Source organism: Pan paniscus, chromosome 2, assembly GCF_029289425.2.
Source record: "Pan paniscus chromosome 2, NHGRI_mPanPan1-v2.0_pri, whole genome shotgun sequence".
Lineage (NCBI taxonomy): Eukaryota > Metazoa > Chordata > Mammalia > Primates > Hominidae > Pan > Pan paniscus.
This window is the reverse complement of record NC_085926.1, coordinates 39,271,826-39,294,831: the sequence shown is the minus strand read 5'-3', so window position 1 is coordinate 39,294,831 and position 23,006 is coordinate 39,271,826. Positions and strand designations below refer to the sequence as shown.

General features: G+C 45.6%; 2 protein-coding genes and 1 pseudogene across 2 annotated transcripts; all 3 read right to left on the bottom strand.

The window, feature by feature from the left end:
* Positions 1 to 104: 104 nt before the first annotated feature.
* LOC103782914 (heterogeneous nuclear ribonucleoprotein A1-like) lies at positions 105 to 3,477 on the bottom strand (annotated as a pseudogene).
* Positions 3,297 to 7,266, bottom strand: CCR8 (C-C motif chemokine receptor 8). The gene is made up of 2 exons (XM_057301690.1): positions 7,146 to 7,266; positions 3,297 to 4,658 (listed from the first exon to the last, which is right to left on the bottom strand). The coding sequence occupies exon 2, from the start codon at positions 4,642 to 4,644 to the stop codon at positions 3,577 to 3,579; it is 1,068 nt and encodes a 355-aa protein (XP_057157673.1). The 5' UTR covers positions 4,645 to 4,658; positions 7,146 to 7,266; the 3' UTR covers positions 3,297 to 3,576.
* LOC134729921 (uncharacterized) lies at positions 6,892 to 17,127 on the bottom strand. The gene is made up of 3 exons (XM_063602692.1): positions 16,579 to 17,127; positions 7,146 to 7,262; positions 6,892 to 6,997 (listed from the first exon to the last, which is right to left on the bottom strand). Exons 1-3 carry the CDS (start codon positions 17,100 to 17,102, stop codon positions 6,892 to 6,894), a joined length of 747 nt encoding a protein of 248 aa, XP_063458762.1. The 5' UTR covers positions 17,103 to 17,127.
* Between the last annotated feature and the right edge of the window lie 5,879 nt (positions 17,128 to 23,006).

Below are 23,006 nucleotides of genomic sequence, written 5' to 3'. Positions count from 1 at the left end.
GTGGGTCTGCCTTTCCCAGCCCACTGACTCAAATGTTAATATCTTTTGGCAACACCCTCACAGACACACCCAGGATCAATACTTTGTGTCCTTCAATCCAATCAAGTTGACACTCGGTATTAACCATCACGGTAGTTTTATAAATTTAATTTAACTTATTTATTGAGACTGAGTCTCATTCTGTTGCCCAAGCTGAAGAGCAGGGGCATGATCTCTGCTCAGGGCAACCTCTGCCTCCCAGGTTTAAGTGATTCTCCTGCCTCAGCCTCCCAAGTAGCCAGGACTATAGGCACAAGCCACCACACCTGGCTAATTTTTGTATTTTTATTTTTTAAGACAATTAAATCATTTATTAATTACACATGATAATGGATGATACACAAGCTTCATTCCCATCTATAATTTTACCTGGTACCATTATTCAATTTAGATATATTGCATAGGATGTGCCAACAATCATATTTATAACCAATAATTACATGATTTTGCTTGGGTAATCTCTTTCAATGGTGAACTTCAGGTCACAACAATAACCATCAGTTCAACTACACCAAGGTTTCTGAAGACAATGTCTTCTCCACCCAAGCAGTTTGTATATAAATTCCAAATAGAACCTTGCATCAGCTTGAAAGAATTCTAACTTCACACTGCTGGGGGAAATTTACCAAGATGGCTTCAGAGTAGACTAACCTTACACAGCACATTAGAAAAAAAAAGACATTTATTCAGCATCATGATCAGACTATTACATTTAGCAATCAACAGCATGGGTGCAAAAAAAAAAATCTACATTAAGACCCTTTGTTGGAATGCTTTACACTTTCCACAGAACAGAAACTAAAATAACCGTTATACAATTAGTCACAAATACAGTCCTCAAGATTTTTGCTCATACACATAAGTATTTGTCTAAAACATGTCTTCTTTGTAGCAGCTAAGCCCTGCCACCAGTATGCTTTGTTGAGTTCACAAATCTGTTGTAACCTGTAGCTTCCCTGTCACTTCTCTGGCTCTCCTCTCCTGCTAAGCTTTGTTTCCTAATTAAAATCTTCTGCCACTGCTATAGCTACTGCTGCTACTGGAACTGCCATAGCCACCTTGGTTTCATGGTTTGGTAAAGTATTGGCCTCCGCCACCATAGGGACCAGAGCTTCTGCCTCCAAAGTTTCCTCCCTTCATGGGCCCAAAATGTGAAGACTGATTGTTGTAATTGACAAAATCATTGTAGCTTCCACCACCTCCAAAACTGCTTCCATCATTACCACATCCATTATAGCCATCCCCCCTGCCACCATATCCACCACCACCATGGCTGCCACCAAAGCCACCATGACCACTGAAGTTTCCTCCACCACCAAAGTTGTCATTCCCATCAAAACCACCTCCACGACCACCACCAAAGTTTCCAGAACCACTTCGACCTCTTTGGCTGGATGAAGCACGAGCCATCTCTTGCTTTCACAGAGCTTTCCTAGCTTCACAGTTGTGGCCACTCACAGTACGGTATTTCTGAATGACAGTCTTATCCATGGAGTCATGGTTGTCAAAGGTTACAAAGGCAAAGCCCTTTTTTTTGCCACTGCCTCAGTCAGTCATGATTTCAATCACTTCAATTTTCCCATACTGTTCAAAATAATCTTTTAGGTGATGTTCTTCAGTGTCTTCTTTAACGCCACCAACAAATGTCTTTTTCACAGTTAAGTGAGCACTTGGTCTTCGAGAATCTTCTCTTGAGATGGCTCTCTTTGGTTCCACAGTTCTTCCATCCACCTTGCATGGCCTTGCATTCATGGCTGCATCCACCTCCTCCACAGTGGCACATGTCACAGACCCAAAGCCCCTGGAGCGCTTGGTGTTTGGATCTCTCATTACCATGCAGTTCGTGAGCGTTCGCCATTGCTCAAAGTGGCTCCTCAGGCTCTCATCAGTTGTTTCAAAGGTCAACACTCCAATGAAGAGCTTCCTCAGCTGTTCAGGCTTTTTAGGAGACTCTGACTTAGACAGGATGGCAGTGAGAAGAGAGAATCTAACGGTGCTTCTTCAGTGGCATTTACAGGCAGAAAGGTTAATTTTTGTATTTTTAGTAGAGATGGAATTTCACCATATTGGCCAGGCTGGTCTTGAACTCCTGACCTCAAGTGATCTGCCCGCCTCAGTCTCCCAAAGTGCTGGGATTACAGGGGTGAGCTACCGTGCCCAGCTTGTGGTTGTTTGGCACCATCATCTTTCCTGACTCTGAACTTATCTGAAATATGCCATATATCTTGTTGCCAACACTTGGAACACAACGACTAAAGACATAGTTGTGCATGCCTGGCACAACCTCTGCCCTGTGATTTTGTCTACTGATGATGTTGAACTAGGGGTAACTTTGAAGGATTCTGTATGTCAAGTGAAAAAAAAAAAGTCTGACCTCCTTACATATGCAAAAAGTATACTTCCAGAGTCTACAGTAGGCTGAAAGAAGTGGATATTGAAGTTTTTGACATCAATGAGGCTGTTATTCATTGACTGATGGTGAAACAGCTGAAATGGTTCTGAATCAAGGTGATTCAGATATTGAGTAAATCATTGATACTACTGATAAGCAATCATTTTATTACACTTACTCACACGTAAGTACTTAAAAGTAAAAAATATGACGCACCATTAATAGTGAAAAAACGTGTTCATGGTAACTAAGCAGCAGTAGCATCAGCAGAATACCTGTATCAGCTGTTAATAACAACAACCAATAATGGCAAGTTTTCAGTCTCTACTTATGATACTGAGTTTTGATTGAAAGGTTACTGTCCACTATATATTTTTTATTTTTTTCCTGTAGTTACATACCAATATATTTTATTTTATTTTTATTTTTTATTTCTTACATGAGAAGAAACATCAGACACAGTTGAGGGATCAGGAAGTGGGTCCTCCAGGGAAGATGAGGCATTGTGTTTGATGGCTTTTAAACGTCTCTTCTAGAGGCATCTGCCTCATCAACAATGGTTTTTGTCTAGAAGTCTCTGATTTTATAAGCTGACATAATTTCTTGTTCTGTTATGAATGCATGCTGCTGTAGTCCTTCCATAAGCCTGTCAAATATTTTCACCATGTCATCTACAGGCACTTTTTATGCAGTATTAATAGCATCATCTTCATTGTCACTATAATCACAATCACCTTGATTCAGAATCACTCCAGCCATTTCACCATCAGTCAATGAATAGACAACTGGAGCCTCATCATTGATGTCAAAACTTCAATATCCACTTCTTCCAGCCTACTGACAGTCTCTGAAGGTATATTTTTGCATATGTAAGGAGGTCAGACATCTTTTTTTTTCACTTGGCATACAGAATCCTTTAAAGTTACCACTTGTTCAACATCATCAATAAACACAATCACAGGCTTGATGTTGTGCCAGGCATGCACAACTATGTCTTTAGTCATTGTGTTCCAAGTGTTGGCAACAACATATATGGCATCCTTCATGCTGAACTTTTTTTGGAAACCTTTCACACCCACACCTTTGCTCACAGCTACTAGCATGCCATTCAAGAAAATGTTTTTATATTTAGTCTTCATTGATCCTCACAAAATGTAGTCTACGCTGGAGGAACGGGAGGAGTGCTGCTGGCAGGATGATGACTTTTCACAGCTCTCCCTAGGCATTTGTCTTCCTAGGTAGATGAAGATTTGGCTGCAACTTTTCTGAAATATTTCTGAGAGGTGTTTCTTGAACTTCTCCCCAACAAAAGCATAGATAACAGGGTTCACACAGCAGTGAGTAAAGGAAATGATTTCTGTGACATGGGTGGCATAAGTCAGCTGCTGGCTTATGCTACATCCATCCAAGATGTGCATACTGTGCAAGGAAGTGAGGAAAAGAACCACGTTGAATGGGACCCAGAAAAGTAAAGATGCAATGACCACAATGAGCACCAACCTGATGGCCTTGGTCTTGTTGTGGTTTTGACACCTCTTCAGCTGGTGCAGGATTTTAATGTAGCAGAACATAAAGATGGTGAATGGGATCAACAAGCCTAAAATGTTCATTTTGAAGTTGGTGAAGATCTTCCACTTCAAAGTCTGTTGATTGTAAAATGAATAACACTGTAGAACACCATCTTCAGAGGCCACTTGGTAAAACACTAGCAATGGGATGGTAGCCATAATGGCGGTTAGCCATACTGCCAGGCACAGCGTTGTGCCCATCCTGATCGTCCTCACCTTTAGGGCATACACGGCATGGACAACAGCCAGGTACCTGTCCACACTCATGAGGGTGATGAAAAACATGCTGCTGTAGAAGCCAATGTAATAAAAGCCAGACACCACTTTGCACATTACAGTCCCAAACACCCACTGGTCCAGCAGATAGTAGGTCTGAAAGGGGAAGGAGAAGACAAAAAGCAGGTCAGACAGGGCCAGGTTCAAGAGGTATACATCTGTGATGCTCCTCAGCTTCTTGCAGACCACTAGGACCAGGATGACCAGGCTGTTTCCCAGAAGACTGAATACAAACAGGAGGCAATAAAAGACAGCAAGGAGCAACTTGCCATTTGTCTGAATAAGTTCCGCATCACAGGGGCTTGAGAAGATATCAGGGTAGTAGTAGTCGGTCACTGTTGTCACACTGGGGTCAAGTGTATAATCCATCAAGGCAGTGGGACCTGGTCACAGAGACACATAAAAGACATTCACTCCTTAAAAACATTTTTATTTTTTAAAAATTAGGGGGATGTTATGGACTGAACTGTGTCCTCCCCAAATTCACGTGTTGAAGTGCTCAACCTCCGGTGTGGGTGTGACTATTTGGAGTGGGTGAGACTATTTGGGCCTTTAAAGATGTAATTAAGGTTAAATGATAGGCCGGGAGCTGTGGCTCATGCCTGTAATCCTAGCACTTTGGGAGGCCAACGTGGGCAGATCACCTGAGGTCAGGGGTTCAAGACCAGCCTTGCCAACATGGCGAAACCCCGTCTCTACTAAAAATACAAAAATTAGCCGGGCATGGTGGGTGCATGCCTGTAATCCTAGCTACTCAGGAGGCTGAGGCAGGAGAATCACTTGAACCGAAGAGGTGGAGGTTGCTGTGAGCCGAGATCACACCACTGCACTCCATCCTGGGCGACAGAGTGAGATTCTGTCTCAAAAAAAAAAAAAAAAAAAAAATTAAAATTAAAAAAAAAAAAGGTTAAATGAGGTTATAAAGGCAGGGCCCTGGCTCTCACAGTGACTCACACCTGTAATCCCAGCACTTTGGGAGGCCAAGGTACGCGGATTGCTTGAGGCCAGGAGTTCGAGACAAGCCTGGCCAACAGTGCAAAACCCCGTCTCTACTAAAATTACAAAAATTAGCCAGGCATGGTGCCACATGCCTGTAATCCCAGCTACCTCGGGAGGCTGAGGCACGACAATTTCTTGAACCCAGGAAGCAGGGGTTGCAATGAGTCGAGATCACGCCACTGTACTCCAGCCTGGGTGACAGAGTGAGACTCTGTCTCAAAAAAAAGAAAACAGAAACAAAACCAAAAAAGGCAGGGCCCTAATCTGATAGAACTAGTGTCCTTAACAGAAGAGAAAGACACAAGAAATTTTGCTCCCCTTGTGCATGGAGTAAAGACCATGTGAGGACACAGCAAGAAGGCTGAAATCAGCAAGCCAGGTAGAGAAGCCTCACCAGAAATCAACTGCATTGGCAGCTTGGTCTTGGACTTCCAGCCTTTAGAAGTATGTTAAACAACACTTTCTGTTGTTTAAGCCACTCAGTCTATTGTATTTTGTTATGTAAACCAAAGGGAGTCAGCTGAGATGAGAAAAGCCAAAACTTACAAAGAAAATGTAAATACCCATAGTTCCATCACCTAGAATTAGCAGCTGCTAACATATTCTCACAATGCTTTGGGTTATTTTTTTTTCCTTCCTTCCTTCTTTTTTTCTCCCTTCTTTTCTCCCTCCCTCATTCCCTCTCTTCCTTCCATCCCTCTTTCTTTTTTTATTTCTGATGCAATAGAGATGAAGCTAATGTTCCCTTTAACTACACAACTTATCCCCATAACAGAAACAACAACTAAAACCAATTTGGTATGTATCATTCCAACAATTTCCCCCTGTACTTTTACATATTTATATATATCCATAAACAATATATATTTTTGTGTGTTTTAACTTACATAAATGATATATTGTTTTAACTTACATAAATGATATATTGTTTTTCCCTTTGTATTTTGCTTATTGTTTTAGAGATATATCTGCATGATATTCATCAGTTTATTCTTTTAATTGCTTTCCTAAGCACCAGAAAAAAAATAACTTTATAAATGCAATAGAAAAATGATCCCAATTATACTAGCAATGAAAATTACTAGCATTACTAGGAATAAACCTAATAAAAATGCAATTCAGTTACATAAAAATTATAAAACTTGACAATTCTTCTCAAATTGATATATACATTCAATGCAATTTCAATCTAGACATATTTTTCCAAGGCATTTGTTTGCTTTACATTCAGACACCCCTCTCCACTCTGCTACTTTTCTATGATTTGAAAGCACAAGCAAGCAAGCAATTTATTTATTTATTTTTTTAGAGACAGGGTCTCACTATGTTGCCCAAGCTGGAGTGCAGTAGTTATATGCAGGTGTGATCTCAGACAAAGCCCTGACTTCTGGGCGCAAGCAATCCTTCTGCCCCAGGCTCTTGAGTAGCTGGGACTACAGGCACCCACCAGCAACTTCTTTAGTCATATGAAAGTTTGCTTGCTGGCTTCTTTCCTTAAGAACAGCACCCAGGTGTCCTTCAGTTACCTGATAGAAGCCCTGTACCCAGCACAAGGACAGATCTTCCCAGATGCCTGGTATTATAAAGGATCTTCTCTTATCTACCTTCCCACTCTTGTTAGGAGTTTTCACTCTCTCCTAAAGGCCTGCAGAGAAAATGGCACGGTTTGCTCTCCTCAGCCAGAGCATGGGCAGCCACTAAGACACATGCATGTTTGTGGGCTCTGAGGAAATGCAAAGATTTTTTTAAAAATTTTACTTCTTGTGCTAGACCTCTGAAATTTTGGTCTTCCCTTTGCCTATCCTCTAAAGATATAAAAATGCCCCTGCCTACTCATGCCCTTCTTCCCCAAGGATGCTTATAGCACATACCTTAGTGACAGCCTTTGTTCTGGAGGTTTCAGTGTTGCCAATTCCTTCTTCACAAAGTCTGTATCCTCATGTGAGTGCAGCTCAATGAGCAGCAGCCCCTCTGGAGGTATCCTCCCACTACAAACAGCAGATGGAGAGAAGGCAGTCTCTTGAGGGCTCCACCCTCACACCTAGTCACCTAAAGGGAGGCAATGAGGGTTAAATGAGATCATAAGGCTGAGGCCCTAATTCAATAGGACTGGTGTCTCCTAGGTAGAGGAATACACACCAGAGCTCACTCTCTTGCCTCCAGGTGCTCAGAGGAAAGGCCATGTGAGGACATAGGGAGAAGGCAGCCATCTGCAAGTAAGGTAAATAGGCATCACCAGAAACCAGACTTGTGGGCACCTTGGTCTTCTAGCCTCCAGAACTGTGGGAAAACAAATTTCTGTTGTTTAAGCTGCTCAGCCTGTAGTATTTTGTTATGGAAGTCCTAGCAGACTAATACAGGGGTTAATGGGAATTTTCTGTGTTGTCTACCTAGATTTTCTGTAAACTTAAAACCTCTAAAAAATAGTCTATTAAAATTTTTAATTGAAATCAGTATTAAAATGAAATCATAATTCCATTATTATTTTGAAGTTGTACAATTTATACCAGGACTGGCTTTCCTCCATGGTATGTAGCATACACAAATGTGTGTGTATGTTGTATGCATGTACATATATTAACTCTTTCAACAGGAATGCCATTTGAAAATCACTTTAAGTCAGTTTCCCCTATCCCAGGAGAGTGAACATGAGTCCCAGAATTGTTGGGAGGAAACGACAGAAGTTCCAGAATATCCTCATCTCCAACCCACTCATTCCTGGAGAAATGCAGTAGAAATATCTGCTGGATGCCAGGTACGGTGGCTCACATCTGTAATTCCAGCATTTTGGGAGGCTGAGGTGGGAGGATTGCTTGAGCCTAGGAGTTCAAGACCAGACTGGTCAACATAGCAAGACCCCATCTCATACGGTTTGGCTCTGTGTCCCTACCCAAATCTCATCTTGAATTATAATCCTCATAATCCCCAAGTGTCAAGGGCGGGACCAGGTGGAGTTAATTAGATCATGGGGGCAGTTTCCCCCATGCTGTTCTCGTGATAGTGAGTGAGTCTCAAGAGATCTGATCTGATGGTTTTATAAACACCTGGCATTTTCCCTGCTTGCACTCACTCCATCCTGCCGACCTGTGAAAAAGGTGCCTGCTTCTCCTTTGCCTTCCACCATGATTGTAAGTTTCTTGAGGCCTCCCCAGCAATGCAGAACTGTGAGTCAATTTAACCTCTTTCCTTTATAAATTATCCAGTCTTGGTCTTTCTTTATAGCAGTGTGACAACGGACTAATGCATCATCTCTACAAATTTTTTAAATAAAATTAGCCAGGCATGGTGGCATGCGCTTGTAGTCCCAGCTACTTGGGAAGCTAAAGTGGGAGGATCACTTGAGTCCAGCAGTTTGAGGTGAACTATCATTGAGCCACTGACCTGTCTCTAAAGAAAAAATAAAAGGAAATATCTGCTGGTACCTGAATTCATACCTCGGCAATTCCCCTCACCATCATTCATGTTTTGACGCAGTTTGGGGAAAACCCAGTTCCTTTATGAGAGTTTTGTATGTGATAAGCAAAGATCAATGGTGAGCCGATGGAGAACTCAGGGCCCTCAGGTATTACTAGTCCATGTCATGATGGTGGGAACTATGGGACCACCTCATCAGTGTGGGCAGATGTGGGGGAAGCCACCTTCCCCTCCAAAGCCCAGTTAAGCAAGGCCTGAGGGACTAAGGTGGAATTCCCCCCAAGCCCAGTTTCTAGTGCAAGCTGATCTAAACCCCAAACAGTCTCTATCTTCAGTTCCTGAGGATTCTTTTATCAGCTGCTCCTCCATATTTGGCACAGTGCTTAGTGCACAGCAACTTCTTAATAAATAGTTGAACAGAGAGAATGAGGCAAGGTGGAGATGTGGAGTCTGGTGAAGAGTTGGAGGAAAGGACTGAACAGCCAGAATGGAAGGATGCTCCTCTTTTTGTGTTTCCCGGGCCAGATCTGAGGGCTGGTGTGGGCCCCTGCAGGACTGGACACTTGCCTGCTGTCACCTGTGTATTTGTTTCCTGTGGCTGCTGTAACAAATTACCACCAACTTAGTGGCTTAGAGCAGCAGACGTGTATTCTCCCCCAGTTCTGGAGGCCAGATGGCTATAATCCAGCAGGGCTGCCTCCTTCTGGGTGCTTGAAGGGCAAATTGTTCCTTGCCACTTCTGGCTGTTGGTGGCTGCCCCAGCAAACCTGGGGCTTGTGGCCACATCACTTTAATCTCCACCATCTTCACATCTCCTTCTCCACTGTGTGTCTGCATCAGATCTCACCCACCTCTGATTTATAAGAACACTCATGATTGGATTTAGGATCCATCCAGGTAATCCATGATAATCTCCCCATCTCAAAATCCTTGACTTAATCACATCTGCAGAAGCTCTTCTCCCAAGTAAAGTAACATTTACAAGTTCTAGGAATTAAGACTTCATCTCTTTGGTTGACCATAATTCAACCCACAACATCCTGACTCGGAAGACAGACAAACTGTGACATAGTTAACTGACAAGCCTTGGTTCCTCACCTTTGGGCCTACATCAGGGATTCAGGCATTCTATGGGAAGGCAGCAGAAACCAAACTACAAAACCAAAGTAGTGTGACCCCTCCAGAGCCAATGGCCTCTCCAAGTCTACCTTCTGCTGCACATTCAATGGGTTCTGAAAATGCTGGATCAGATCCATTGGGGACATCCCATCTAAATTCAATTCCACTGGGTCCCTCCAAAGGTTCAAAAGACTGTATTTCACTTCAGAGGGAAAAAGAGACTAGCAGCATATTTGACCTCCTTTCCTCCAAAATAAAGAGAAAGAAAAAACTGTATTTAAATAAACCCTAAGTGTAAATGTAGAAATTACTACTATCACAGATATTTGTCATAGAGTATTAGGGCAGAAAATGGCCTCAGATCATACAGCTGATGTCTCTCTCCCTCTCTTTCTTTCAAAGTAGTAATATTTAAGTCCAGAGAGGCAAAGTGGCTCACCCAAAATCACACAGTAATTTGGTGGTAGAGCCAGAGCCAGAACTCAGGTCTTCTGAGGCACAGCTGAGGGTGCTTTTCTTACTGCACCACATTCAAAATTCTCGTGCAATAACATTATGAAGAGTTGTGGATAAGACTAGAGGAAGTCTTTCTGTATTTTCTATAGTTTTCAACTATATGTCAGTCCCTCAGTGATTTGTAGGGTAAAAACACATTTGCTTAACGAAAAGTGTTAGACAAAGCCAGAGTTTAAGAAAAGCTCATGTGTTATTAATAGTAAAGCCAGTTTTGCTGTCTATATAATTTAATTTCCCATATGGATTACAAAAAAGAGTAACAAGAAACAGATTTTCTTTTTTACTACTATTTATTTCCTTCATAAGAGTAATCATGACAATTGTCAGAATACAAAAAAAGGTATCATCATAATTTTGATTTGAAGGGTTGAATATGGAGAAATGTGGTTAATAACGTATTTTTAGTTGCATTTTCAGGAAATTCATATTACCTTGTGTGCCAGAATAATTGATTAGATCTCTTAGCGGTTTGTTTTGTTTTGTTTGAGACGGAGTTTTGCTCTTGTTGCCCAGGCTGGAGTACAATGGTGAAATCTCGGCTCACTGCAACCTCTGCCTCCTGGGTTCAAGTGATTCTCCTGTCGCAGCCTCCCTAGTAGCTGGGATTATAGGCGCCCGCCACTACACCTGGCTAATTTTTGGTATTTTTAGTAGAAACGGGGTTTTACCATGTTGGCCAGGCTGGTCTCTAACTCATGACCTCAGGTGATCCACCCGCCTCAGCCTCCCAAAGTGCTGGGATTACAGGCATGAGCCACTGTGCCCGGCCTTTTTTTTTTTTTTTTTTTTTTTTTTTGAGACAGAGTCTTCCTCTGTGGCCCAGGCTGGACTGCAGCGGCATGATCTCAACTCACTGCAGCCTCCACCTCCCAGGTTCAAGCAACTCTCCTGCCTCAGCCTCCAGAGTGGCTGGGACTACAGGTGCATGCCACCATGCCCGGCTAAATCTCTTAGCCTTTTGGTGGTGCTTTATTCCCAGAATTTGTCTTCTACAAACATGCTTACCACCTTTTCCCAAGGCTACAAGCACTGAAGTGCCTAGCATATTCTCAGAACTGCTTTTGCCATTAGAAGGGATAAAAAAATGAAATTATATGATTTCCTCACTTAAGGAGCTTAGCAATCATGGCACTTTCATCACAGGAGTCCCAGGAGGTGATGGTTCTCTGAAGAATGATGAATAATGAAAGGAAAAAGTATCACTGTGAAAACCATGTAGAAACCCAGAGAAATCTTTATGATTAAGGTGGCATGTATACTATGACTGTCTCTTTGCGAAGCATGGATTAGTGTGGGTACATCCAGAATGAAATAGGCAGAAATTAAAACAATCTTATATTAGGTTATTTCTTTTTATTCTTAAAATTCTCTTTAATAAAGGCATGCTGTCATTTCAATTACAAGTTTTTAGGAAATAGAAAATTGCTATCAAGCACTAATTCAAAGCAAACACATTTTCATGTTGTGAATGATTTATTGATTAAATTGGAGATCAATTTAATAAGCCACACTTGTAATTCTCTCCCATTGACTTGCAAAAAGCACCTGCATTGCCAAAAGTGGTACACAAAGGAAGCCTGAGTTTATCATTATGAAGTTGGGGAGAAAAAAAAAAATATGAGGCCAAAGTAGTGTGAGGCCTCCAGAACCAATGGCCTCTCCAAGTCTATCTTATGTTCAGTACCTGGGCCACATGAAAAACTCAAGGGGAAACTAGGAAGAGTTCGCCTCTGCCCAGGAAAAATGCTCCCAAGTTAAGGGTTAACGTAGAATGTCAAGATACTTCTCTTCTTCACTCCTGATAATATTTACCCTGTTCCTCTGCATAGAAGAGGGGTTTGTGAAATACTGTTTTATTCCCTCTTTTCTTCTCCATCTTGTTACAAGGCCAAATGCATTCATTACGGTGACAGAGGAATACATGAAGGGCTTCAGGAGCAAAAGGGACTCTTGATCCTTCCTGGGTCTTCAGGGTAAGAATGTGGAGGAGATCAGGGAGCTGGCCTTAAAGAATGGGTGTGCCTTCCAGCCGGGAGTGAAGCATTAAGAAAAGCATTTCTTGGAGTCTCAGAGCCTTGTCCCAACTGGGCTACCACATTGCTCTGGAAACCTGGGAAAGCCACTAAACCTTTCTGAGTTTTAGTCCAGTGCTACTTTAATGTGTACCCAAATCACCTGGGACTCCTGTTAAGCAGCAGATTATGACTCAGCAGTTCTGAGCCTTGAGATTCTGCACGTCTAACAAGCTCCCAGGTGATGTTAGTGTGGCTGGTCACATTTTGACAAGGCATTAGGATCTTCGTGTGTAAAATGGGAATAAAGCCTTCATGAGGGTTGGGTGCAGTGGCTCACACCTGTAATTCCAGCACTTTGGGAGGCCAAGGTGGGAGGATTGCTTAAGCCCAGGAGTTTGAGACCAACCTGGCCAATATGGTGAAACTCTGTCTCAACAAAAAATACAAAAAATTAGCTGGGCATGGTGGCACTTACCTGTAGTCCCAGGTGCTCGGGAGGCTGAGGTGGAAGAGTCACCTAAGCCCAGGGAGATCAAGGCTGCAGTGAGCCATGATCACACTACTGCACTCCAGCCTGGGCAACAGAGTGAGACCCTGTCTCAAAAAAAAAAAAAAAAAAAAAAAAAAAGAAGCCTTCATGACTTCATGAGGACATTGTGATTTAATGAGATAATATGTGTAAACATGCTTAGGAAAATGTGTTGCTCCTAAAAATACAATGAATTGTTACTGTGGAGATGGTATATTTGAAGGCTTGTCCAATAAAGTGAAAGTGGGATCCCCTATATCTCCACTGCTTGATACCTGAAGACAATGGCCACACCCAGAAAATTTGGCAGCTGAGCCTATGAGAAGTGTCAACTGTGCCAGGAAGACACAGCAGTCTCAATGGCAGGCTCTCTGGAGAAGAAGAGAGCAAAACAAGAATGCTCTGTAATAGCTAACAGATCTGCGTGAGTGTCCAGCAGCTCCCAAAGCTCATGGGGTGGAAGAAGAGTCTGCAGAAACAGGAAGTCCTGCAAGAGAACAAAGACACACACACTTTCCAAACACAGAGATGGGCTCTTCTGATAATTTTCTTTACATTTTCTTTATATTTTAATTAAATTTTTTTGAGATGGAATTGTACTCTGTTGCCCAGGACGGAGTGCAGTGGTACAATCTTGGCCCAAGGAGGTGGTCTCAAGGGAATGATGAAGATCAGGACATGGCACCCCAAAATATGACTGAAGGAGACCAGAACATGCCACTCCAAATATACCTTTTTTGGCATAAAGATTAATTTTGAGATGATTATTTTGGCAAGCAGGAGAAGCTCTGAAAACAAGAGTAGAAATTGCTCTTTTTGCAAGAGAAGTTTCAATAGATAAAGGAAATCTCCATTTGCAAGGGTGTCTCCTCTGTCTACCAGGAAGAGAAGATGACTCTAAATTACTACAGTCTTATCAATGGAGAAGGCTCCAACATAAATTTCCATAACAAACCTTACCCTTGTTTACTATATTTTTCCTGGCCAACTCCCTATTACTGACCTCCCCAACACCCTTCTTTCTTTGTTTCACTTGAAGATCATAGATAAGCATGAACTCAAAGCCACTTCTTTGAGATTTACTCATTTTTTGTAGGTGTCTCCAGGTATTCAGGAGGTATACACATTATTAAAACTTCTATTTGCTTTCCTCTTATTAATTTATCTTTTGCTACAAGAGTTTGTTTCCACTAAGAACTATGAAGAATAGAAAGAAAATTATTTTTCCTCCTTACAGGAAATTTAACACACACACACACACACACACAAACACCCACACCCACACACACAGAATTGAACTGAGCTGAAGATGAAAGTACAAACTGTCAAAATTTGTGTGATGCAACTAAAGCAGTGCCAAAAGGAAATTATTTTTTATTTCTATTATTTTTTTGTGACAGGGTCTTACTCTGTCACCCAGGCTGAAGTGCAGTGGTGTGATCTCAGTTCACCGGAGCCTTGACCTCTTAGGCTCAGGCTCAGGTGATCCTCCCACCTTAGCCTCCCTAGTAGCTGGGAGTACAGGTGTACACCACAATACCTGTTATGCCCAGACTGTTAGTTCCCCAAAGAAGACCACCAGAGTCCAGAGTCAAAGCCAAGCGGCAAGGATCTTTACTACAAGTTCGAACCTGGTCCCTCCATTCCACAGCATACAAGAGGGCCCTGAACAATGCGAGTGTTTGCTTTTTATAGCCTGAAAGTTACAGGGGAACAAAGGAATTCTTTTGGTTCCCGCTCTTTCAGTAAAACTTTGAACGGCTGTCCCCTTATCAGAGACTTTCCTGGTGGTGTTTGTACTGGGCTCAGGAAGTTTGAGAGATATATGGCGATATGTGGTGGGTTGGGAGGATGGGAGGTGTTTGTACTGGGCTTGTTTGTTTTGAGCCCGGGGCTGAGGAATGTGCCCGGCTCCTTTCATTCCCCCCCTTTCTTTTCAGGTATTTTTAGAGCCAATCTTGGGTCTTATAAGTCTGATTCTGTTTCAGCGTTTACAGGTTGGTATTGGGCTCTGAGGACCATGAGTTGTACAGTGTTAAACCTTTCTTTAACAAACCGCAAAATTCTGTTAACAACACAAGGTCCTACGGTAAGCAGAAATAGTAGACTCAGCAGGGGCCCAAGGAAGGGGGCTAACAGAGAAAACATAGATGAGTTCCACCATTGGTCTGCAGCTGAAGCAAACTGCCGTGTTCTTACTTCTGTGCTTAACTTGCATAACTGTTGGACCCGGTCTTCCACAAGCCCTGATTCATTTATGTAGAAACAACAGTCTTCCTTTAGAAACATACACGTACCCCCTTTTTCAGCAGTGAGTAGGTCTAAGGCCCTCCGGTTCTGCAAGGTTACCTGTGCTAGGGACGTGAGCTGCCGCTGGAGGGAGGCAAGGGACTCAGCTGACTCCTCCATAGCAACGGCAAATTGTTGGTACAGCTTGTTACTTTCTATGAGGGTGTGACCTAGGGCTCCCCCAGCCAGTCTGGCCGCCATGAAGGATGCGGTGAGGGAGATTCCTGCAATGAGGGGGAGAAATATGGCTCGTGCAGGTCTTGGTCTAGGGTCTGGGTGAATAACAGCACTAGTCCAGTTACTGGTATACCCTAGGAACTCGCTGGCAGTAAGTAGAGTTAACCGGGGAACTAATGTGACAGGAAGACACAGTAGGTTGGTAACAGAGGGGCTTGATAGGTTTTTAGATAATGTTCCATTACACCAGAAGAATATGCCTGACGGAGCCCTTAAGGTGATATTAGGGGGCGTTGCAGTGATGCTGCAGAGGCTGGAATTAGTTCCTGAGAAACAGTAGGGAAACTTTTCTTGACTGGGGTTTTGGTATAGTGGCACGTTAGGGATAGGGGCATATGAGAGGTTTTGGTGGTTGTTAGCTTGGGCAGAGGTGGAGGATCCCCATGGCAGGGGGACAGCGGTTAGCGGTGGACGCCCTAGAGTGGCACACAGAAAGCAGCCAGACAGGCTGTGAAGTCCTGTAAGGTTAGCAAGTTCTAATCCTTCTTGCAATAATTTTAACCAGGAAAAAGGACGTAAATCTTGTGTCAGGCGGTTTTCTTGTCGCTGGATATTTCCATGGACCAGGGGCCGTACCTGCACTAGACCCTGCCACAGATAGAGGTGACTGCTAGGCCATGTGGAGGCGGAGGAGTAGTATACAGCCCCGTGTTGAGGCGTGGTCCAGCGGGAGTTCCAGGGGTCTCTAACTATCCATGTATATGAAAGGTCTCTATCTCATCTGCGATGGAAGGGCCATCTGGGATCTATCTGTTCTTTTCCACCCCACCATTGGTATTTATGGAGGTTTCAATAGTTATAAGGGCAGCCGGCACTTTGGTGCCACCAATAGTGCTTACAATTGTATTTAGTCTGATCATACTCGAAGCATATTATTGGTGCCACTGGTTTGGCTATTGGGAAATCGGTAAAATTTAGTAAAATTGGGCTATTGCACCCTGAGGAGGGGCAATCTGCACTGGCCACTAATTTCCCGGGCTTATGAGGTTGCCCAGGGTGGGTTTGGTTTTCATAAAGCCAGAATCTCCAGACAAAGGGATTAGGAGCTGGCTTTATGTTTTCCCCAGCGGCCACTAGGGCGACTAATGTTAGAGTTAGACTACCTAACTGCATGTTTGCAGTGAGCTATGCTGCCGGCGCAGGGTGAGTTTTAAGGGGTTGTTCTTAGCTCTGTCCACAGTCCACGTGTCCGGTGCTTCAGCCGCCACCATGATTGGCCCCAGAAGGTCGGAGGTTGGGTCCACTGGCTTGACGTGGGTGTAGTGGATCCATGATGCAATGCCTTCTACCTTCAGGGCGGTGGGTGTGGTCAGGAGTACTTGGAGTGGTCCTTTCCACCTGGGCTCTAGGGTCTCTTGTCGGTGTCGCTTAACCAGGACCCAGTCTCCCGGCTGGTACGGATGGGGTGTCGGTGGGGGACTGGTCTCATATAGCTCTTTCAGCTTGGGCCAGATTTCTTGGTGAATTTTCTGTAAGGCTTGTAGGGAAAATAAGAATTCAGAGACATTTTCTGTTTCAGACTTAAGCAGATCATCTTTTAAGCTAGGAACCAGGGGTGGAGGTCTGCCATACATGATTTCGTAAGGGGTAAGGCCCAGTTTGTAAGGGGTATTACAGGCCCGGAACAGAGCATAGGGGAGAAGGACTACCCAATTAGCGCCAGTCTCTATAGTCAATTTAGTTAAGGTCTCTTTTAAGGTCCGATTCATCCTTTCTACCTGTCCTGAACTCTGGGGCCTGTAAGCGCAACGTAGTTTCCAATTTGCCCTAAGGATGGAAGCCAAATCCTGACTTACCTTAGCGACGAAAGCGGGCCCATTATCTGACCCTATCTGGATGGGGAAGCCATACCTGGGAAGGATATCTTCCAGAATTTTCTTTGCTACGACCTGAGCAGTTTCTCTTTTGGTTGGGAATGCTTCAGTCCACCCTGAAAAAGCATCTACAAAGACAAGTAAGTACCGGTACCCGTACTTTCCTGGCTTTATTTCAGTAAAATCTACTTCCCAGTAGATACCGGGCCTGGTTCCCCTGAGCCTTGTTCCTGTTGCAGCTTGAGATTGGGGGTATGCGTTGTTAAGCTGGCAGACTTTGCAACTTGTCACGATACTGCTGGCCGTCTCAGCTATATGTCTGATTTTGAGCTTGGAGCGTCTGATCAGGTCTATCATCCGCCGGGCCCCCAGGTGGGTGGTTCGGTGGATGTGTTCTAACACCTGTTGTCCTAATTTTTCTGGTAGGATGGTTTGGTCATTAGTATCAGTCCACCACCCATTCTGGATTTGTTTCAGGGGAAGTTTGTCAATCCACTGGAGATCTTGTTCTGAATATTCAGGGAAATATGGCAAGTCCCGGGGGCCCGGGTCAGGGAGCTGGAGTGCAAGGAGTTGGCTGGGAGCCTTCGCCACATTCCTTGCAGTTTGGTCTGCCAGAAAGTTGCCTTGAGCAGTTGGGGTAGTTAGATTCTGATGCCCTGGGCAATGTACAATGGCTAATTTTTCTGGCCTCCATAGGGCTGTTAGCAGGGCTAGGATCTCTTGCTTGTTTTTTATCTCTTTTCCTTCAGCCGTCAGTAACCCTCGCTCCCTGTAAATGGCCCCATGTATATGCGCCGTTGCAAAAGCATATCGGCTGTCTGTATATACTGTCAGCTTTTTCCCCGCCCCTAAGGTAAGAGCTTGGGTGAGCGCTATCAGTTCGGCCTTCTGGGCCGATGTCCCCGGGGGCAGGGGTTCTGCCCAGATTACCTCAGTCTCTGAAGTTACTGCTGCTCCAGCGTACCTCTGGCCTTGATGCATGAAGCTGCTCCTATCAGTGAACCAGACGAGGTCGGCATCAGGAAGTGGGCGGTCCTGCAGGTCTTCTCGAACTCCATGCACCTGAGCTAGTATCTTGGTGCAGTCATGGAGTGGGGCGTCCAGGTCCGGGTTGGGCAGCAGCGAGGCAGGGTTTAAGGTCGTTGGGGGCAGGAAAATTATCCTGAGAGGATTTAGTAGTAGTCCTTGGTAGTGGGTGAGCCGGGCGTTACTCATCCATCGATTAGGTGGCTGTTTGAGTACACCTTCGATGGCATGTGGAGTAACGACCCGCAATTCTTGCCCCATGACAAGTTTATCAGCATCTTGCACCATCAGAGCCATGGCCGCAATCATTCGGAGACAAGGGGGCCACCCAGCAGCCCCTGGGTCTAACTTCTTTGACAGGTAGGCAACTGGCCTCTGCCAGGGGCCTAAGTTCTGAGTTATTACCGCCTTGGCGACACCCTTATTCTCATCCACGTATAAGTGGAAGGGCTTGGTAACATCAGGTAGTCCTAGTGCAGGCGCGGAGAGTAGGGTGGTTTTAATCTGTTGGGAGGCCAACTCGGCTTCGTCTGTCCAATTAAATGGCTGTTGCCCCTGTGTTGCCTGATACAAGGGTTTAGCCAGTTCTGCGAACCTAGGTATCCATAGTCTGCAAAATCCCTTTCTTGGCCTCTAGGGGCATCAGGTATTGGCGTACCCGCACGGGGTCTGTCCCAGGCTTAAGTTCAATAAATAAGGCAGGACGGTGTTTTGCTAGACCTAAGCCCCCCGTTTCCGCCCAAGCTTCTGGATATTGCTGGAGCCAGGTTGCTATGTCCTGGTCAGGGGCCGCTTTCTCCTGGTGGAGCCGGTACTCATCTTCTAGGTTTAGTCAGGACGGACACGGGTCGATTGTGGGAGTTGGTCACGACGGGACCCTCAGGGAGGAAATGGATCTGTGCTCCCATTTTAGTTAGCAGGTCTCTCCCCAATAGGGGACAGGGGCTCTCAGGGATGACCAGGAAAGAATGGGTTACATTCTTGGCTCTGAGGTTTACTGTTCTTTGTGTTGTCCATGGGTATTTCTTAACTCCTGTGGCCCCTTGTACCCACAAGGACTTGGAGGATAATTTCCCATTAGTTTTAACTAAGACCGAGTGCTGTGCTCCCGTATTGACCAAGAACTGGACTGGGGACCCCTCCACTTGCAAAGCTACCCTAGGTTCGGGGAGGGGGTCCGAACCCCGTCTTCCCTAGTCTTCGTCCTGAGTGACTAGTACGGGTGTAGACCTAGGGGGTCCCTGTCCTCGTTGTTTCTTTTTGGGGCAGTCTCTTACCCAGTGGCCAGCCCCCTTACAATAGGCACATTGGTCTTTGCTCAGATTATCATGCCGGGGGGGGCCGCCTAGGTTGGGTATACTCTGGCTGTAGATGCTCTTTCTGTACCACTGCTGCCAGGACCTTGGTCATTCTTTTCAGTGGCCTTAAATTGCTTTTCCTCTGGAGTATCTCTGTTATTGTAAACCCGCTGGGCTATCTGAAGGAGGTCCTGAATCCGCTTTCCCTCCAAGTCTTCTAATTTCTGGAGTTTTCTCTTAATATCTGGGGCTGCCTGATTTACGAAAGACATTACAACAGCTGCCTGACTTCCTGGAGCCTCTGGATCTATGGGGGTGTACTGTCTAAAAGCTTCCATTAATCTTTCTAAGTAGGTAGCTGGGCTCTCTGTCTTTCCCTGCAGAATAGAATATGCTTTAGCCAAATTAGTGGGCTTGCAAGCAGCTGCCCGGAGACCTGCCATTAGAGTCTGGCGATAAAGGTGTAGCCGTCCCCTACCTTCTGCCGTGTTGTAGTCCCACGCCGGCCTGGTCAGAGGAAAGGTTGCGTTTATGAGGTCGGGGTTGGCAGTCGGTTGACCGTCGTCCCCCGGGACCAGCTTTCTAGCTTCTATCTGTATTCTCTCTCGCTCTTCCGTGGTGAACAAGATTCGGAGGAGCTGCTGACAATCATCCCAAGTGGGCTGGTGGGTGAACATGACACTCTCCAGTAAAGCCAGTAAATCTTTGGGGTTGTCTGAAAACCGAGCACTCTGAGTCTTCCAGTTATACAGATCACTGGTGGAGAATGGCCAGTACTGGAGCCTGGGGATTCCTGTGTCATCTGGGGGTCCTACTTCCCGAAGGGGTAAAGCCACCGGGGGTCCTACTTCCCGAAGGGGTAAAGCCACCGTGGAGTCAGGCGGCTGAGGGGGGCTAGTCCGCAAAGTGCACCCTCGCGTCCACCCCGCCGGCCCTTCAAAGTTACTTTCCCTTTCAGCGGGCCCGTGTGTGCCGGCCGCCTCCCGTCCGCCTGCTCCCTCCTGCAGCTCAGCCAGGGGGGCTGGGGCCTGGGGCCCGGAGGGGTACGGAGGGGGTTCTGTGAACAGTGGGTCCCCGCTGTCAGGTAGAACAGGATGTGGGGGGCAGTTGGTTGCTTGGATTTTAGTGGTCGAGCAACCAGTGCCTTACAGGGTTCAGAGGCTAATTGGTAAGGGGACAGCCAAGGAGGCGGGTTCTCAACAAGGTCCTGCCATATGAGGATATATGGGATTTGATCTAAGTGGCCCTCATGCCCAGGTAGGAAAATCTTGGACTTTACCCTAGTGATGACAGCAAGTCGGAAGGTCCCTTCGGGTGGCCACCCCACATCAAAGGCAGGCCATTCGGAGCGACACAGAGTAATTAGCTTTCCTTTCCTGATTTCTATACCAAGATCATGGCCCCTTGCTCTAACTTCTTTGAAATTATTCGTAAGGAGAGATAGAGGAGTGCTCTGGGTATTACCCATCCTGTAATAATTTGTAGTCTCTTCCTGTAAAGGAATGTGGTTTAGAATCCCTGTAAAGGAAATCTGATCTGACTTATTAATGATATCTAATCGCAGGCGCACTTTGGCAGCCCTGGTCAGAGTTAGCTGCCTGGATCGCGATCGTGCTGGGGCAGCCCAGATCAGAGATAGCTGCTGCCCGCCAAACCGGGGCAGTTCAGATTGCAAGCGCGCACCGGAAGCCCGGGTCAGAGTTAGCTGCCTGGATCGCGATCACACTGGGGCAGCCCAGATCAGAGATAGCTGCTGCCCGCCAAACCGGGGCAGTTCAGATTGCAAGCGTGCACCGGAAGCCTGGGTCAGAGTTAGCTGCCTGGATCGCGATCACGCTGGGGCAGCCCAGATCAGAGATAGCTGCTGCCTGCCAAACCGGGGCAGTTCAGATTGCAAGCGCGCACGGGAGGCCCGGGTCAGAGTTAGCTGCCTGGATCGCGATTGCACTGGGGCAGCCCAGATCAGAGATAGCTGCTGCCCGCCAAACCGGGGCAGTTCAGATTGCAAGCGCGCACCAGAAGCCCGGGTCAGAGTTAGCTGCCTGGATCGCGATCGTGCTGGGGCAGCCCAGATCAGAGATAGCTGCTGTCCGCCAAACCGGGGCAGTTCAGATTGCAAGCGCGCACCGGAAGCCCGGGTCAGAGTTAGCTGCCTGGATCGCGATCGCGCTGGGGCAGCCCAGATCAGAGATAGCTGCTGCCCGCCAAACCGGGGCAGTTCAGATTGCAATTTAGATCAGATGAGAGCCAGGGGACGTCTCCCACCGGTCTCCGCTGGCCGTCCTATAGTGCGTCCACCAGGACTGTGCCAGCTCCAGTTTCAGACCTCGTGAGTCACAGATTCAGATTCAGAACAGACACAGACAGACAAACGGAGATGAGCCAGCTCTCCTATCAGTAGATCGATCCTAGCAGATCCGTTGACCAGGGGTCTGGTGGGCTTGGGGAATCCCAGACGAGCCCCCAGATGTTATGCCCACACCGTTAGTTCCCCAAAGAAGACCACCAGAGTCCAGAGTCAAAGCCAAGTGGCAAGGATCTTTACTACAAGTTCGAACCTGGTCCCTCCATTCCACAGCATACAAGAGGGCCCTGAACAATGCGAGTGTTTGCTTTTTATAGCCTGAAAGTTACAGGGGAACAAAGGAATTCTTTTGGTTCCCGCTCTTTCAGTAAAACTTTGAATGGCTGTCCCCTTATCGGAGACTTTCCTGGTGGTGTTTGTACTGGGCTCAGGAAGTTTGAGAGATATATGGCGATATGTGGTGGGATGGGAGGATGGGAGGTGTTTGTACTGGGCTTGTTTGTTTTGAGCCTGGGGCTGAGGAATGTGCCCAGCTCCTTTCATACCTGGCTAATTTTTTGTATTCTTTTTGTGGAGACAAGGTTGTCCATTTTGCCCAGGCTGGACTTGAAACCATCTTTGCAAAATTACAACTGAAACAGTAAAAGAGATCTAGCCTAACCGACTCCATCTTTTTTTTTTTTTTTTTTTGAGACAGAATCTCACTCTGTTGCTCAGGCTGGAGTGCAGTGGCATGATCTGGGCTCACTGCAACCTCTGCCTCCCAGATTCAAGTGATCCTCCTGCTTCAGCCTCCCAAGTAGCTGGGATTACAGGCTCCTGCCACCATGTCCAGCTAATTTTTGTATTTTAAGTAGAGATGAGGTTTTGCCATGTTGGCCAGGCTAGTATCGAACTCCTGACCTCAGGTGATCTGCCCACCTTGGCCTCCCAATGTGCTGGGATTATAGGCATGAGCCACCCACCAGGCCCACCGACTCCATCTTGGTTTTAACCTTTAAGTTGTCCTTGCTTCTTCCTGAGTGTAAGCTGAAGTAACTTTGGGAGGAACTTAGTTTATAGTTTAAAACAAAGACTGTAGCAAAGACTTTCCCAAAGCAAACCTCCTTCTTGCCTGGGGACTAGACTGCCTTTGTAGGACTAACAAATTAGCCACAAGATTAGAAA

What these genes read in the sequence shown, in the direction of transcription:
- CCR8 (XM_057301690.1), bottom strand. Translation starts at nt 4,644, where the DNA reads ATGGATTATACACTTGACCCCAGTGTGACAACAGTGACCGACTACTAC.
- LOC134729921 (XM_063602692.1), bottom strand. Translation starts at nt 17,102, where the DNA reads ATGAATCGGACCTTAAAAGAGACCTTAACTAAATTGACTATAGAGACT. An exon ending in GCGGCTGAAGCACCGGACAC is followed by an intron (nt 7,263 to 16,578) that starts GTGGACTGTGGA and finishes TGCTGTTTGTAG; the next exon opens with TGGGAGGATACCTCCAGAGG. An exon ending in GAACAAAGGCTGTCACTAAG is followed by an intron (nt 6,998 to 7,145) that starts GTATGTGCTATA and finishes GCATTTCCTCAG; the next exon opens with AGCCCACAAACATGCATGTG.